This window comes from Oryza brachyantha, chromosome 8 (assembly GCF_000231095.2).
Source record: "Oryza brachyantha chromosome 8, ObraRS2, whole genome shotgun sequence".
Lineage (NCBI taxonomy): Eukaryota > Viridiplantae > Streptophyta > Magnoliopsida > Poales > Poaceae > Oryza > Oryza brachyantha.
The window spans coordinates 3,827,447-3,841,704 of record NC_023170.2 but is presented as its reverse complement, the minus strand read 5'-3'; the positions used below and the strand labels follow the sequence as shown (position 1 = coordinate 3,841,704).

General features: G+C 37.5%; 1 protein-coding gene across 2 annotated transcripts; it reads right to left on the bottom strand.

Annotated features, from left to right (window-relative positions):
• Positions 1-1,246: 1,246 nt before the first annotated feature.
• On the bottom strand, positions 1,247-12,715 carry LOC102722792 (probable LRR receptor-like serine/threonine-protein kinase At1g56130). Of its 2 annotated transcripts, none has more exons than XM_006659854.2 (24): positions 12,539-12,715; positions 7,938-8,124; positions 7,695-7,766; positions 6,860-6,931; positions 6,683-6,754; positions 6,282-6,353; positions 6,049-6,120; positions 5,899-5,970; positions 5,580-5,651; positions 5,401-5,472; positions 5,239-5,313; positions 5,079-5,150; positions 4,915-4,980; positions 4,751-4,816; positions 4,595-4,639; positions 4,437-4,501; positions 3,976-4,355; positions 3,662-3,860; positions 3,417-3,575; positions 3,214-3,332; positions 2,894-3,104; positions 2,201-2,432; positions 1,971-2,121; positions 1,247-1,868 (listed from the first exon to the last, which is right to left on the bottom strand). In XM_006659854.2, the coding sequence occupies exons 1-24, from the start codon at positions 12,645-12,647 to the stop codon at positions 1,518-1,520; spliced, it is 3,063 nt and encodes a 1,020-aa protein (XP_006659917.1). In that variant the 5' UTR covers positions 12,648-12,715; the 3' UTR covers positions 1,247-1,517. The 2 variants fall into 2 exon arrangements, with proteins under 2 accessions (XP_006659917.1, XP_040382780.1); XM_040526846.1 differs by having other exon boundaries at positions 2,201-2,381.
• Between the last annotated feature and the right edge of the window lie 1,543 nt (positions 12,716-14,258).

Genomic DNA, 14,258 nt, shown 5'->3' with positions numbered 1-14,258 from the left:
TTACATGAAGGTGGATAAAATGGAAACTAACATAATATTTTATTACATTAATAAAGAAATCATACCTGACTCTACCTTTGTACGTATAATTATAAAATAGATTTTTATTGCTGACGTGGATCAGATAAAAGTCAATAATGAGCTCTACCTTTGAACATGTCCTAAGCAAATTTGGTGACATGGAGGAAAAAGTGGAAAGAAGAAATAAACTTTTTTGCATTGTAAAAAATATTTTATTGTATCAATGAAGAAATTATACCTGATTCTACCTTTGTACGCATCATTATAAAATAGGTTTTTAGTGCTAACGTGAATGTAACAAGAGTCGATAATGAGTTTTAACTTCTTAAGCTCGGGGGTGGCCAGATCCAACTTTTAGGGGGTGGAACGCAGAGGGGCGGTGGCCATGAGGCTGATGAGGTAGTAGGTTCATAAAACCATGAAAACCCTAACAACTATTTTCCTTTTTTTTTTAGTTTTCACTCTTTTTTTTCTTTTTTTTTCTTAATTTTCACTATTCTCTCCTTTTTCTGCCTTAGTTTTCAAATTTTGTGGAGCAACACATGCTAATGGTCCTTGGCTGGCCCATGTGCCACATTTGGGCCCGTAGCCTCCTGGCCTGTGTTTGGGCCGTTGTCTCGGCACGTGGACTGGCACAACACAACTTGCTACAAGTTTCGTGCCTAACAGGCCGTGTCCAGCCATGCTGTCGTGACGAGCCCATTTTATTTGGTCATGACTAGACTAGAGACCTGAGGATGAGGAGATGGCTGGATGGAGAATCAAGATCCACCGTAGCGATTTCTCACCATCGATTCGTGAGCCAGCGGCGGCGATGGACAGCGTGGCCACGTGGCCCAATCAAAGCCATTGATGTGGTCCTGAATTTTAGCATATAAAATAATAATAATAGTAATAGTAGTAATAATAATAATAATCCCAAATTTAAGTCTAGAAAGATTCCAGCCATGCTGTTTCAATGAGGCTTTTGTGTGCCTGATGATTGTTAATTTTTACCTTTGTTAGTCCGAAATTAGAAATTCTCTATGAATATATTTTACCTCTTCTGTTACCTAAAGAATTCATATGGAGTGCACCGAATAAAACCGGTCATGTCGATTGTTCTAATTTTGTTACCCATTCAATAAATATGTGTTGCCAAAATGACGTTCATGATTACTAGTTAATAAATTTAAACAGCAGAATTCAGGTCGCGAATCAACAATAAGGTGAAGACAGCCTAAGGCATAAACAAGCTTATTATAGTGGTTTACTGAAATTTGCTGCGAAACGCACTGACAAACATTTAGTGATGTTATATATTCAATATGACCAGAATTCTTCCTAAATCCTAAGCTCCTGTATTAACATTACACAAAACAGTAGCAGCACCCAGCACATCAATTTTACTTGCTATGACTCACATGAACATAAAATTTATGTGGACATGATCAGTAATGTCCAAAACTAAACTCACTCCAAACAAAGATCACCAGCTACAGTTTGCAACCTTGCAGTCATCGACAATGTGGATCAATTGCTCCGGTGATGGCTGGGGAAGGCGTGAGAGGGATGGTACCCCTCTGCCCACTGAACTCATCGGCAGTAGACCCTGAGCTGCTGCTGTTGGCGCCATGGCCCCTGAACTGCCACTCAGTGATGTAGTTCGGCTTCGTCACCATAGCAGCCACCGGAATTTCTCCTGTGAGCATTGCCACGACTCTCGACATTCGTGGTCTTTGGTGCGGTGAGCCCTGGGTGCAAAGAAGCGAGATATGTATGGCCCTGAAGACCTCCTCGCCATTGATTTCTTCGAGCCTTGGATCCACGATTCCGAGTGCTTCCTCTCTTTCATAGAGAGCCCAGGCCTAGAAAAATTCACGTATGTAGGAACATCTTTCAATAAACCTACAATTGAAAAGAATAAACCAATGCCTTCTCTCGAATGCAAAGATTGCTTATCAGCTTACCCGTTCAAAGAGAGAGGCCTTGCCTTCTACGAGGGAGTGGTGAGTGTTTGATTGACCAGCTATTGTCTCTAGAGCCACCACTCCGAATGCAAAAACATCGACCTTTTCAGTCAAATGGCCTCTCATTGCATACTCAGGTGCCAGGTACCCACTTCACAAAGCATAGGCAAGTTCAATCAGAATAGGTTACAAGGTACACTCTTAGGGCCATCAGATGTATGTGTGCTTACAATGTGCCGGCAACTTTTGTGCTGACATGAGTCTTCTTCTCGTCGTAGAGCTTAGCAAGCCCAAAGTCCGATATCTTGGGGGTTAGATCAGGACCTAGTAGGATGTTACTGGCCTTGATGTCCCGATGCACGATCCGCATAGTAGACTCCTCATGAAGATAACTTAGGCCTCTTGCAATGCCTAAAATGATATCAAAACGTGTTGACCATCCAAGGTTCAACCTACTATCTCCTGTATTTACAGTAATAAGGATATAGATAAATGCGATGATGGGAAAATCAAGAGAATAAAAACTTAAAAAAGTTCATGACACAAAAGTAGCTCCCTAGCAAGCTCTTAAAGCATCCCCAACAGTTTATCTAAATTTGGTCATCTATATCTTTATTTGGATGATCATCTAAAACAATTTTATCCTTCATATATCTTTATACTCCAGTAGATCATCTATATATGACATCTTTCATATCTCTTTGGAGGATGGAGAAAACATCTAAATATGGATTTCTCTCTTCTAATATAAATGACATCTAAAAATAAAGAATATGATAGATGTTCTGTTAGAGCTCTACTTTTACCCTTCATCCTCTATTTTTAGAATAGAGGATGAGATAGAAGAGCTGTTGGGGATGCTGCAGGCTTGTAGCATAGTCAATTTGACAAGTGATAGTGATACATGTACAATGTGAGCTTACCAAAGAGTGCTTGATCTAAACTTCCATTTTCGAGGTATTCATAAACTAACGAGGGTGTATTACTGTCAATGCAACAACCATATAATTGCACAAGGTTCCGGTGTTGCACGGAAGAAATTGTTGCAACCTCTGTCATAAACTGCCTTTTTCCCTGATTAGATGATTGAGAAAGTTGTTTCACAGCTACCACCCTTCCATCCGTTAACTTACCCTGGGAAAAAGATGAAATTTCCTTATTTCCAAATCAGATAAATACTTTTCTCGCAAAAAAAGATAATATTCTGCTACAATTTACAGTAGAAATTAGGGAAATAACTAACCTTGTAGACTTGCCCATATCCTCCTTCTCCAAGAATGTTTTGAGATCCGAAATTTTCTGTGGCTAACTTAAGCTCAGCATTGCTGAAGATATTAGGCCTTCCAACCATGTTGTAGAAGTCTGCAAATTTTTTCCACGACATGTTGGAACGAGTTAGAAATAGAATCAGTCATTTAAGTGAAATGTCAGAAGTGATATGTCTACCTTCTCTCCGTTGTGCCATTGTCCTTCTCTTCTTTAACAACATAAATACTCCAACTACGGCTGCTAATACAAATAATGAAGTGCCAACGATTACTCCAGAAATTGTCCCTGCTTTACTTTTCTTTCTGGGAAAACCATTTCGCACAGTAGGAATAAAATCTGAAACAGGAGTTTTACACATAAAAGAAAAACAATGCAATATACTGTTTGCAAGTGAAGTGCCTATTGATTGACAGGGGCAGTACTTGGGGTCACGCTTAATGCTGAGATCATAGGCCCATAGTGTCCTGGAGTAGGAATGCAACAAGTGCCCTTCCCAGCCCAGAACAGATGGATCTCGAGGAAGTTTTTGGATACGGTGGCAATATAGCTCTTATTAACAGCTATAAAAGAGTTTCCACCAGCTGTCTTCCTTATATTGAAGTCCTTTTCTTTCAGATCACCCTATAAAAATGTATAGTTAGAAAATGTTCCATGCTTGGCATGCACAAGACATCATGTTTCTTCATAACCGAATTAGCATTTGGGCGATGCACCAGGAGAAGTACTCAATACGAACCTGGACATATATGTTGAAAACTCTTCGTCCAATACTTTGCCAAGTCAGCGAGTTTGGATAATCGAACTCTGCAAACTGAAGTACGACAGTGTAATTCCCATTTTCCAGTCCAATACCATAATATCTAAGTGATGATGGTGACATCCTTGCAGTCTGGAATAATTCTGAGTTAAGTGTACTCTGAAACGGCTGGGAGCTATATACTTCATAACTTCCGTCCAGAGCCTCATTGAATCTTCCTACACTGCTTAAACCCCATCTTGCATGCTCGCTAACAAAATAAGATGCAGGCCCAATGTTTTGAGCATCGGTTTCATATAACGTATTATCTGATCCCCTTGTAGATCTATTACTGCCACAGTCCACGGCAAAGGAATAATCTGCAGTTCAGATAGCTATAATGTTACTGAGATCATATCAACTACCAATGGGAGTCAAGAGTTTGAAACTTTGAACTATACATTCTGGAGAACCACGGAAACAAGGAGTATCTCGCTGGAGACAGTTTAGCCCTGAAGGTAAAATGCTGCACACATAATTGAGTTGCCAACCACAGATTACACATAACTATTTTCATTAAAAAATTATTTCTTCAAAGTCAATTAAATGCAATACGTACCTATTGTTAGTTCCATCAAGAACGAAATTATTAGCCACCAGATTCCTTACAGAGCACAAAATAGCCAACTTGTTAGGGAACATATATGCCCAACCTAGACTATGCATGTTTCCCCCATCTGCCTTCATTAAGGAAATTTCAGATCATGGAACTTACAGTTGGAAATTGTTCCCTGTAACCCATGGAGGAAAGCTTCCAGAGAGGCCGTTATATGAAAAATCTCTGCAGAAGTTCCATTAGAAGTAATAAAAAATTAAATACAACATTCGAACACTTGACAGTAATATGTGCCGTAATCCGATAATAATTACAAGACATACAAATTGTTTAGTGAAGGGCTTTTGAAATATGGCAAGCTTCCAGAAAGGCTGTTGTTCCCAAGAAACCTGATTTATGTACAGTTCAGTATGATTCCCAGAAGAAAATCATCTTGAGGTCATTGTATGACAGGAATAGAAAATATTCAGAAAGAATAATGTCTTACAAGAAGCCAAGCTTATTTAGATTCAGGATGGATTGAGGAACACGACCTGTGATATTGTTAAAGCTCAAGTCCCTGTGCCAACACAGAAGCAATACTGTTCAAACAGATGGTTTATATCAAACTTATGAAGAAGTGATGAGCAGGGGAAAAAATTTCTTACAGTAAGGTTAACCCCGCAAGATTAGAGAAGTTCACTGCTTCGAGATTATCAGATATCTTGCAGTTCCTTAGTACTCTGTAAGAAAAGTATCTAGCCTCAGTAACTTGTACGTTGTGAAGACTTATCAGTCATAAGCTCTATAGCAAAGGAATTTCATCGTACAAGACATTCAAAGATGTCATATTAGAGATAAAAGACAGTGAGGAGCTCCCATTTATAATATCACCGATCCGCCTGCAACATGAACACTTAATAGATAAACTTTCCCATAAAAAATATCTTTTCTAAAAGGTACTTATATCGGTTTCATCGAGGTAATAATATCACATAAAAATACATACAAGGTTGTTAATCTGGTTAGATTGGACAGACTTGCTGGAATCGGACCTTGAAAAGAATTTCCTTGGAACCTTCTACAGGTTAATACTTCAATTAGATCAGAATATATCACAGTTAAAAGGGTAGATTATATCATTGTGGAGTCAGGCAATGTGCTGTGCTCCTGTTAGGAATTAGGACTATGACTAATAAGTTCATGTAAATGACAAGAAAGGCAGGAGAGATGTTATGCTACACTTTCCATTGATGTTTCTAGTTAGGATAAATTGGAATATATAATTAATTATGCGGATCAAGTAATTGATGATTTATGTGGCCTACAATTCTTGTAAATTTGGGAAACCCCCAAAATAATCAGGTATTTTTCCCGTGAAATCATTGTCTGATGCCCATCTGCAGGAAAAAAGATTGTGTTACTTCGAACATATGAAAACACAATGGAAATAATATTTGAGCACCCTTGTAGCTTACAGGATCCTCAAATTCTTAAGTTTTGAGAACGTTGAAGGAAATGGACCGCTGAAGCCCGAACTAACAATATACCTGGAATAGGAAGACTACAATAATTACAGTCTACTTTAGATGGACCTCATAAAAATTTTGCAACCTCAATATTTGCATAGCCAAAATTTCTTATATTATGAGATGGAGGTAGTAGTTCATAAGAGCCTAAGTTTGGAAGCTTATAGTAGAAATGGTATTACATTTGCTCGAGTTTTTCCAAGTTACCCAGTTCTGAAGGAAGTTCACCACTAAAATTGGTTGAACTAATGCCCCTGAAATTCAAAAGAAACATGTTGGCTATGATTTTATTTATTTATGGACAGAAAGGAGCACAAATTTACCTCCATGACATGAAACATGCTTAAAAAACTGCTTAAAATTCTGTAAAATTTTTGTCATTTTTGATAGCACACCAGCACTACTAATTAGTGAACATAGGTGACTCATAAAAAGTTTTATCAGTTACACTTTTTTTTGTTTGCCGTAATTTACTGCAGATAGTCCATAGGAGTATAAACGTCAACCCCGAGTAGAACATGATGAACAACCCTTTTTATTGTTGAGTTTAGTTGATAATGAGCAATAAGAAGATATCTCTTACAGTGAAAGGAGATTACTAAGATTCCCGATCTCCCTCGGAAGAGGCCCAGATAGTGGATTGAGGGACACCGCCCTTATCATTTTATTAAACATGTGTTGATTAGAGAAACAGAAATTAATAACTGACTAGTTCTAAGTGAAAATAAAACGATACTAGAGCTTCAAGTCTGATTCTTACAAGTACTGCATGGCAGAAAATTTTCCAATAAACGATGGCAGGGGACCCGTCAAGTAATTTTTCCGAAGATCCCTTCAGTAATCAGTAACAACAAAACCATCAAGCTAAACATAAACAGTTCATTATTGATCGGGCTGCCTTGCACCGATGATTCTCGCTAGTTATTAGGATAGTATTTTACTGAATGCTTAACTAACAAAATTGAGAACAGTGTACTAAACACCAGTAGAATATGGTATTTATTCCATACTAGTGTAATACCATCAAGACTGGAATACGAACATAGATGCTTCTATATCATGCACTGCACATTATCTGCTACAAGGAGACCAAATCATGATCAATTTAGAAAATTATCTTCTACAAGGAGACCAAATCATGATCAAGGACTTCAAAGTGATATTTTCTTCAGTATAATTATAACAGAAGAAGTTGGAGTCAAAAGATTAGTTAGGGCCATTTTGGTTTGAAGCCAAAATGTGCACTACCAAATTGGTGGCACTTTGAATGTTTTTGACAGTGTTTGGTTTGCTACTAAAATGTGCCAATAGCACATAAGTTGCCAAAAAAAAAAATATTTGGCCTAGGTTTTGACATGGTAACAAGGTGCACCTTTCAAATTTTCTGTAAGTGATATGTTGCTACATAATTACACTAAAATACAAATTAATCAATGATACAACTGTTCACATAGGTCAACCATCTATATTATTCTTCACTCTCAAGTGCATCTGAACTGCAATAAATCAACCTACTAGATCTGGGAAAACCTCTAAAGAAAGTAGCTCTACTGCTTTATCTTCAGAAGAGAGAAAAACAAAGTTAAATGTCATACAAGTTGTCCAGATAAGTGAGATCTTGCAGCTCGTCAGGTATTTGACCAACAATGTTTAGTGCGTAAACCTTCCTGAATCAATGGACACACAAACACATGTTAGAAGGCTTTGGATACTGAAGATAGTGATTTCTGAGCCAAATGAAATCACTTTGGATCCTACAGATGGTCAGGGCCACTTGTAGTCATTGCGTCAAACATGTGGTGTGCATCGGAGGCAGGTTGAGGGATACATGTACATACAATCTGGTGATGTGGCAAACGGTGCTGGCATTGAAGGAGCAGTCACACTTGATAGCCACGTTGATGTTGGGGTTGTTGTCGACGTCGGTTCCGTCGACGGCGACGCCGCTGCAGGGCTCGCCGCTGATATTCCAGGCCGGCGACGCTCGCAGCCCCCATCTAGCCAGTATCGTGTTCAGTGCAGCTACTGAACAGAGAGGGTTGGAAATTTAAAATGGTGAGATAAGCGTAGGATTTGAATCGGTTGGTTTTTAAATATACCGATTGACGATTCTTCTTATTTAAATTTTTATGTAAATATATAAAATTATTAATCAGGCTTAAAGTACTTTTGGCAATAAAATAAATCACAACAAAATAATTACATAATTATATAATTCTTTTAATACGATGAATTATCAAATATAGATTTAAAAGGTGTCAAATAAAAAATATCAGACGTTGTATTTGTGATGAAAATTAGCACTACCTCTGGCCTTTTACATTTAACGTCGTTAACTTGGATATGTGCGTACGGTCATTTGTGTTATTTAAATATTTTAGCAAAAATACAGGTCACGCATAAAGTATTTATAGTGATAAAAAATCAAAAAAATAATTATATAATATTTTAAATAAGACAAATAGTCAAACATAGATAAAAAGTGATATTAAATATAAAAATCTCGAGTGTAGATAGCTAGAGGATTTTACATTACTTTATAATTATCCCGACAATAAGAGCACGGAACTCATCCCTAACTCCCTCCTCCTATCGTTGTTATTAATAATAAAAATTCTAAGTACATTAAAGTACCAACCTGTTAATGCAAAATTTCAATGCCTCTAGATATTATATATATAGAGATACTAAAGTTTATATTAGAAAATAATATCTTATTTAAAATAATGATTCGCTCACTCAATTCCTTAGCATCATCCATTCGAACTCCCATTTCTTCCTCCTATCCGCCTCCCGGGTAACAGTCTAACAGATGTATCAATATTCAATAAGCCTACCAGTTAAATCCATGATTTTACTAATTATTTGTTGAAAGGGTATGCACGTAATATTTATGAGTGCCGAGATTTGAACTCTAAAACTCGGAGCAACGCACCCATAACTCCCTTTTTTTTTTATCAAACCACCGTGAGGGAGGCTCCCACAATTGAGATTTTTTTTAATTTTTAAATATTGTTAATAAATAACTTTATTACTAAATCTCGAACAAAAATATTTTAACTGTACAAAGCTTTTTATCACTCTAACATTGGTGACATGGCGAGACACGCTGCCATGTAAGTGAGTAGCGCGACAGGCTTGCCATGCCACCGATACTGGCGTGACTTGCCATGACAAGCCTATCATATCAAACACTTTGCCCATGCAGCGTTGTCTCGCCACGCCAGTATTAGTGGCGTGGCCAAAAGGCTCATACGATAAAAATATTTTTTTTCGATGGTTAGTAATAAAATTATTAATTAAAGATATTTAAAAATAAAAAAATTCCCCACAATTGCACCCACAACTATTATCGCCACACCTATCAACCAATGATGCTGCTTTTATGCTTAATATATAGTAGAGACTAGCCATCAGGCCATATCACTGCACGGGCTGAAAATAGTTTATTTAATTCATATTAGGTGTTGTTCTATTTATTATTTTACTTTTAGGTTTAATTTTTTCCACTCAATTTAATACTTGTATTTTTTTATCTATGTTAATATATGCAAGCATAATCCATTACAATACTTAAAAGTATTATTCATTTCAATATTTTATCTTATACAAATAAGCATTATTCGTACAACTACAAATTTATAATCTAGAATTCCCAACCCTGTAATCCTAAATCAATGCTTAAAAAAATCTATATTTTTATTTTGAATGTCATATATTTTTTTTGGCTTGTAGTGGAAGTTTTATTTTACAATGCAAATTGTGTTCTAATCAAATAAATTTTTACTTATAATATTATTCTGAATTTTAATAATTCACATCACATTCTATATAGATTCTTATTTTAATTCTCTTTATTTTTATTCTGAATACAGTAGTTAAGTTTTAGTTTACTTTCGAATTTGTATAGTAATCAACTTTCTTATTTTACTATATTTTTATTCTGAATTTAATTTATGCATATTGTGTTCTATATGGACTCTTCTTTTAATTCTTTTTTATTCTGAATTTTGTAGCGAAAGTTTTAGTTTAATTTATAATCTTTATTGTAATCAATTATGTATTTTATTATTTTATTCTAAATTTTAATTAGTCCATATTGTGTTGGACCCTTCTTTTTTAATTCTCTTTATCTTCTAATCTGAATTTGGCATATCTTAAATTATATTTCTACTTGGATTCTTTTTTATTTTTCTTGTATTAATGTGAGAATTTATAGCATTTTATATTTATGTGAGAATTTCTAGCCTTCGTTATTTCTATAATTAATGTGAATGATTGCAAAAGAGCCACCGATTAGTATATATAACGGTTTGTACCACCTTGTCTCAAAAATTCAAACTATTCTGCTGTTAGCTAGGGCAACTCTTACCATAAGGCAGGTACAATAGCAGGCTATAAGCCAGTTATAAATATATTTTAAATAGATAAGAGAGGAGAGAGAAGAGAGGTGGACTACTAATTTGTAGTCAGCTGCACGCGGACTCCAAGACAGAGAGTGTATATGACATGTGGGACCATGTAATAATGTTTTGTAGATAATTATTCTATGAATAGGCTATTAGATTGACTATAAATGAACTGGAGTCAGTAGTTGGCTATATTATTGAACTTGCTCTAACAGCTATGATGATTCTGCTATGTTTAATAATATATATGTTGGACCATTACAATTTCTAGATGGTTCGGTTGGTAAAACATCGGAAACAGCGTAACTAAGCTTGGCCAACTTGTCTGCCACTTCCGTTCCCTATAGTCCATAACTTTTTTTTTAAGGAAAGAGGCCAGGATTTAAGTCAAACTAGCCATTAACTGTAAGTAAGTTATCGGAATTTCGGAAGTTAGTTCTGTAACTAACCTGTTGCTTGGTACAAGTAAGATTTCGTTTCGAGATGTGTTTCTATGCTTCACGGGTAAAAACTTGCATGAAAATTAAAGCGTATTAATGGTTAAGATTAAAAAATGATTAGTACTGTAAACCTCAATATATAGGGGCAGTTTTGTCCTTAAAAATACAAGTCTTCAGCCCAGAATAGAACGGACGTTCTCACACATCCCTTTCCTCGCACGCACACAGCACCGATGCCTCAGCACCACCCCCATCCTTCCTCCGGCGAGCAGGTTCGCCGACACCATCCCCTTCCTTCGCGCTGCCCCCCTTTTCCTCCGGCGAGCAAGTCCACCGCCTCCGCCTCCTTCCTCCGCGCCGCCCCCTTTTCCTCCGGCGAGCAGGCCCGCCGCCGGTCCCCCTCCTTCCTCCGGCGGGCAGGCCGCCACCATTGCATGTCGTAGCCGCGTCCAGAAGCAAAGGACATAACACAACAATAGCCATTGAGAGCGCATTCGACGTAACAGCAACCAGGACGATCCCAGGATGACATGCACATTGCAAAATAGGAGATACGCCGAATACTGGCTGCTCTCAATGACCCAGTCACCAAATTCAACATTCGATCACGAAGTAATTGCACACAGAGGATGAAAATAATCACAGAACAGTCAGCTATTCATCCATGTAACTAATCAAGAACCACCTATTTTTATATACAAGGCTACGTTCGTTGTTCGTTGTTCCCCTCTAAGAGCAGGTACTATAAGCCAGCCGTAAATATATTTAAAGAGATAACAGAAGAAAGGGAAGAGTAGGCTGCAGCACGGGCTGCAAGACACGATGTGTATATGATAGGTGGAACCATATATTAATGGTTTGTGGGTAAATATTGTATGAATTGGCTATTAGATTGACTATAGATGAATTAGAGCTTGTAGTTGGCTATACTATTGAACTTGCTCTGAGTTAAATTATCCCCTTGTTTTCTGCGCGCACGTTTCCCAAACTGCTAAACGGTGTATTTTTTAAAAAACTTTCTATAGAAAAGTTGTTTCAAAAATATATTAATCTATTTTATATTTTTTTAATAATTAATAATTAATTAATCATGTAATAATATATTAGTACGTTTTTTCATGCCCGGTACCGCCTCTCAAACAAACACGGCCTTACTCACTGATCAACATGCTAGTCCGGCACTGTAAGGCACATCACTTTATAAAAAATACTAGTCCGGACTTGCTCCGGTGCTGTTTACGTGCGTGAGATTCCTTTTGTTCTGGGCTAGGTTGGGCTGGGCTGAAGATTCATATTTTAACGACGAAATTGCCCTCTATAATGAGGTTTACAGTACTAGTTATCTTTTATTCTCGACCATTGAATCGTACAGGTTTTTACACGTGAAGCATAGAATCAAGCAACAGGTTGTTACAGAACCAACTAGCGTATGAAAGAATTTTACTTATACCAAGCAACAGGTTAGTTAACGAGTGTTCATGCATCATGGCGGTGTAATCCCTGCCGGTTTCTGAAACACCTGAACCAAGTGGTAGCTAGAACAGATCCACAGAAGTATTTAATTTACAGAAAGATATATTTAGAACATACCTTCAGTTGGATCAGTTCTTGGTGCTGCTTGCTGAGCTTGAGCAGCTGCACAGCACGCGTAGACGAACACCAGCCAAGCGAAGCCATGGACGCTCTTGCAACGCCTCATCTCTCTCTCTCTCTCTCTCTCTCAATCTATCAGTTACCAGCAGAAGGAGCTAGTCAAGGAAAAGTAGCAGGTTTGGCGCTAATGATGTGAAGGTTTTGTAGTATGTACCAAAGAGATATAGGCACTCTGCAGTACTGTTTGGTGTCATAATAGTCGTGGTATCTGGGCTAGGTCCACATATCACTGATTTTTTTTTCTGGCCTTTGCCAAGTTGGGTGGTCAAATTTCAATAAGATAATACTCCCTCCGTCCTTAAATGTTTGAGACCGTTAACTTTTTTATACATGTTTGACTATTTGTCTTATTCAAGTTTTTTAAATATGTAAAGCTATATATATGCTAAAAGTATATTTAACGATAAATAAAAATAATAATAATATGTAAAGCTATATATATGCATAAAAGTATATTTAACAATAAATGAAACGATATAAAAATAATAATATGTAAAGCTATATATATGCATAAAAACATATTTAACAATAAATGAAATGATATAAAAATAATTAATAATTATGTAAATAAATTTTAATAAGACGAATAGTCAAACGTGTATAAAAAGGTTAACGGCGTCAAACATTTAGAGACAGACGGAGTAGTAATTTACATGTTTTTGACAAGTAGCATCGACAAGAGGCTGTCGATGGATGCTTGCAAATTAAAAAGGCGCCCCCTTCAGGTCACCTAAAGAAAGGAAGACCTATACTGATTACTCGCTATCCGTGGTTAACACGCCGGCCAACTTCTAGAATCTAGACCTGTATTTCCTCCTTGATCTCGTGGACTATGCTGCTTCCAGTCCTGTATGTCTGATCATTGAACACCTGGCCATTTCTCTCTTTCCACGTCATCAAACATGTGAGTCGCACCAAAGCGTCGAAGTTTGTCCTGTAGCTCGTCCGACAACAGTCTCTTGCCTGCAACCACCACTCTCCCAGGCGTAGACCCCGGTCTTTTGGCAGCACGTAAGCAGGAGCGGACTTAACCCAAAAATCGAGTGGGAAACTTTATTAGGATTGTTAGTATGTTCGAAGCTTTCTTACTTAGTTATACATTAGTAATACATTAGTAATACAGTAAGTATTAATTTTGAGTGGGGTCGTAGGATCCCGCTCAGCCCATCGTGCGTCCGCCCCTGCACTTAAGCAACACCTGACCAGTTTCGCAGCGCTGTCCACATAGCTGTTGAGAAGGGGCGGATAACGAAGAGATATATGCTCGTAGGTTTCATGAAGCTCCAGACATAGCTTACATCCCGGTTGATGTGGTCATCTTCGTAGGGCTAGATTGTCGGATGTTAGACACATCCCTTTCTCTGCGAGCCACATGAAGAACTTTATTTTGGTGGGTATGCGTGGTTTCCAAATCAGCGGTGCACATGAATTTCTTCTCTGTTGTGTTTGTGGTGAAGAACATCTTGTATATATGCCTCTGCCGCTTCGTCCACATATCACTAATAATCGGCCCATCACAATTCTGTACCGAACCAGCAGCAAACGAAGTTTAAGGTAAGCAATCAATGCTCAGCTATTACGACATTATTGCGATGGCAACAGCAATGGAAAAAGCCTGGAAAAAGACATCATACAGAAAGCCTAACTCCCTGGGTTG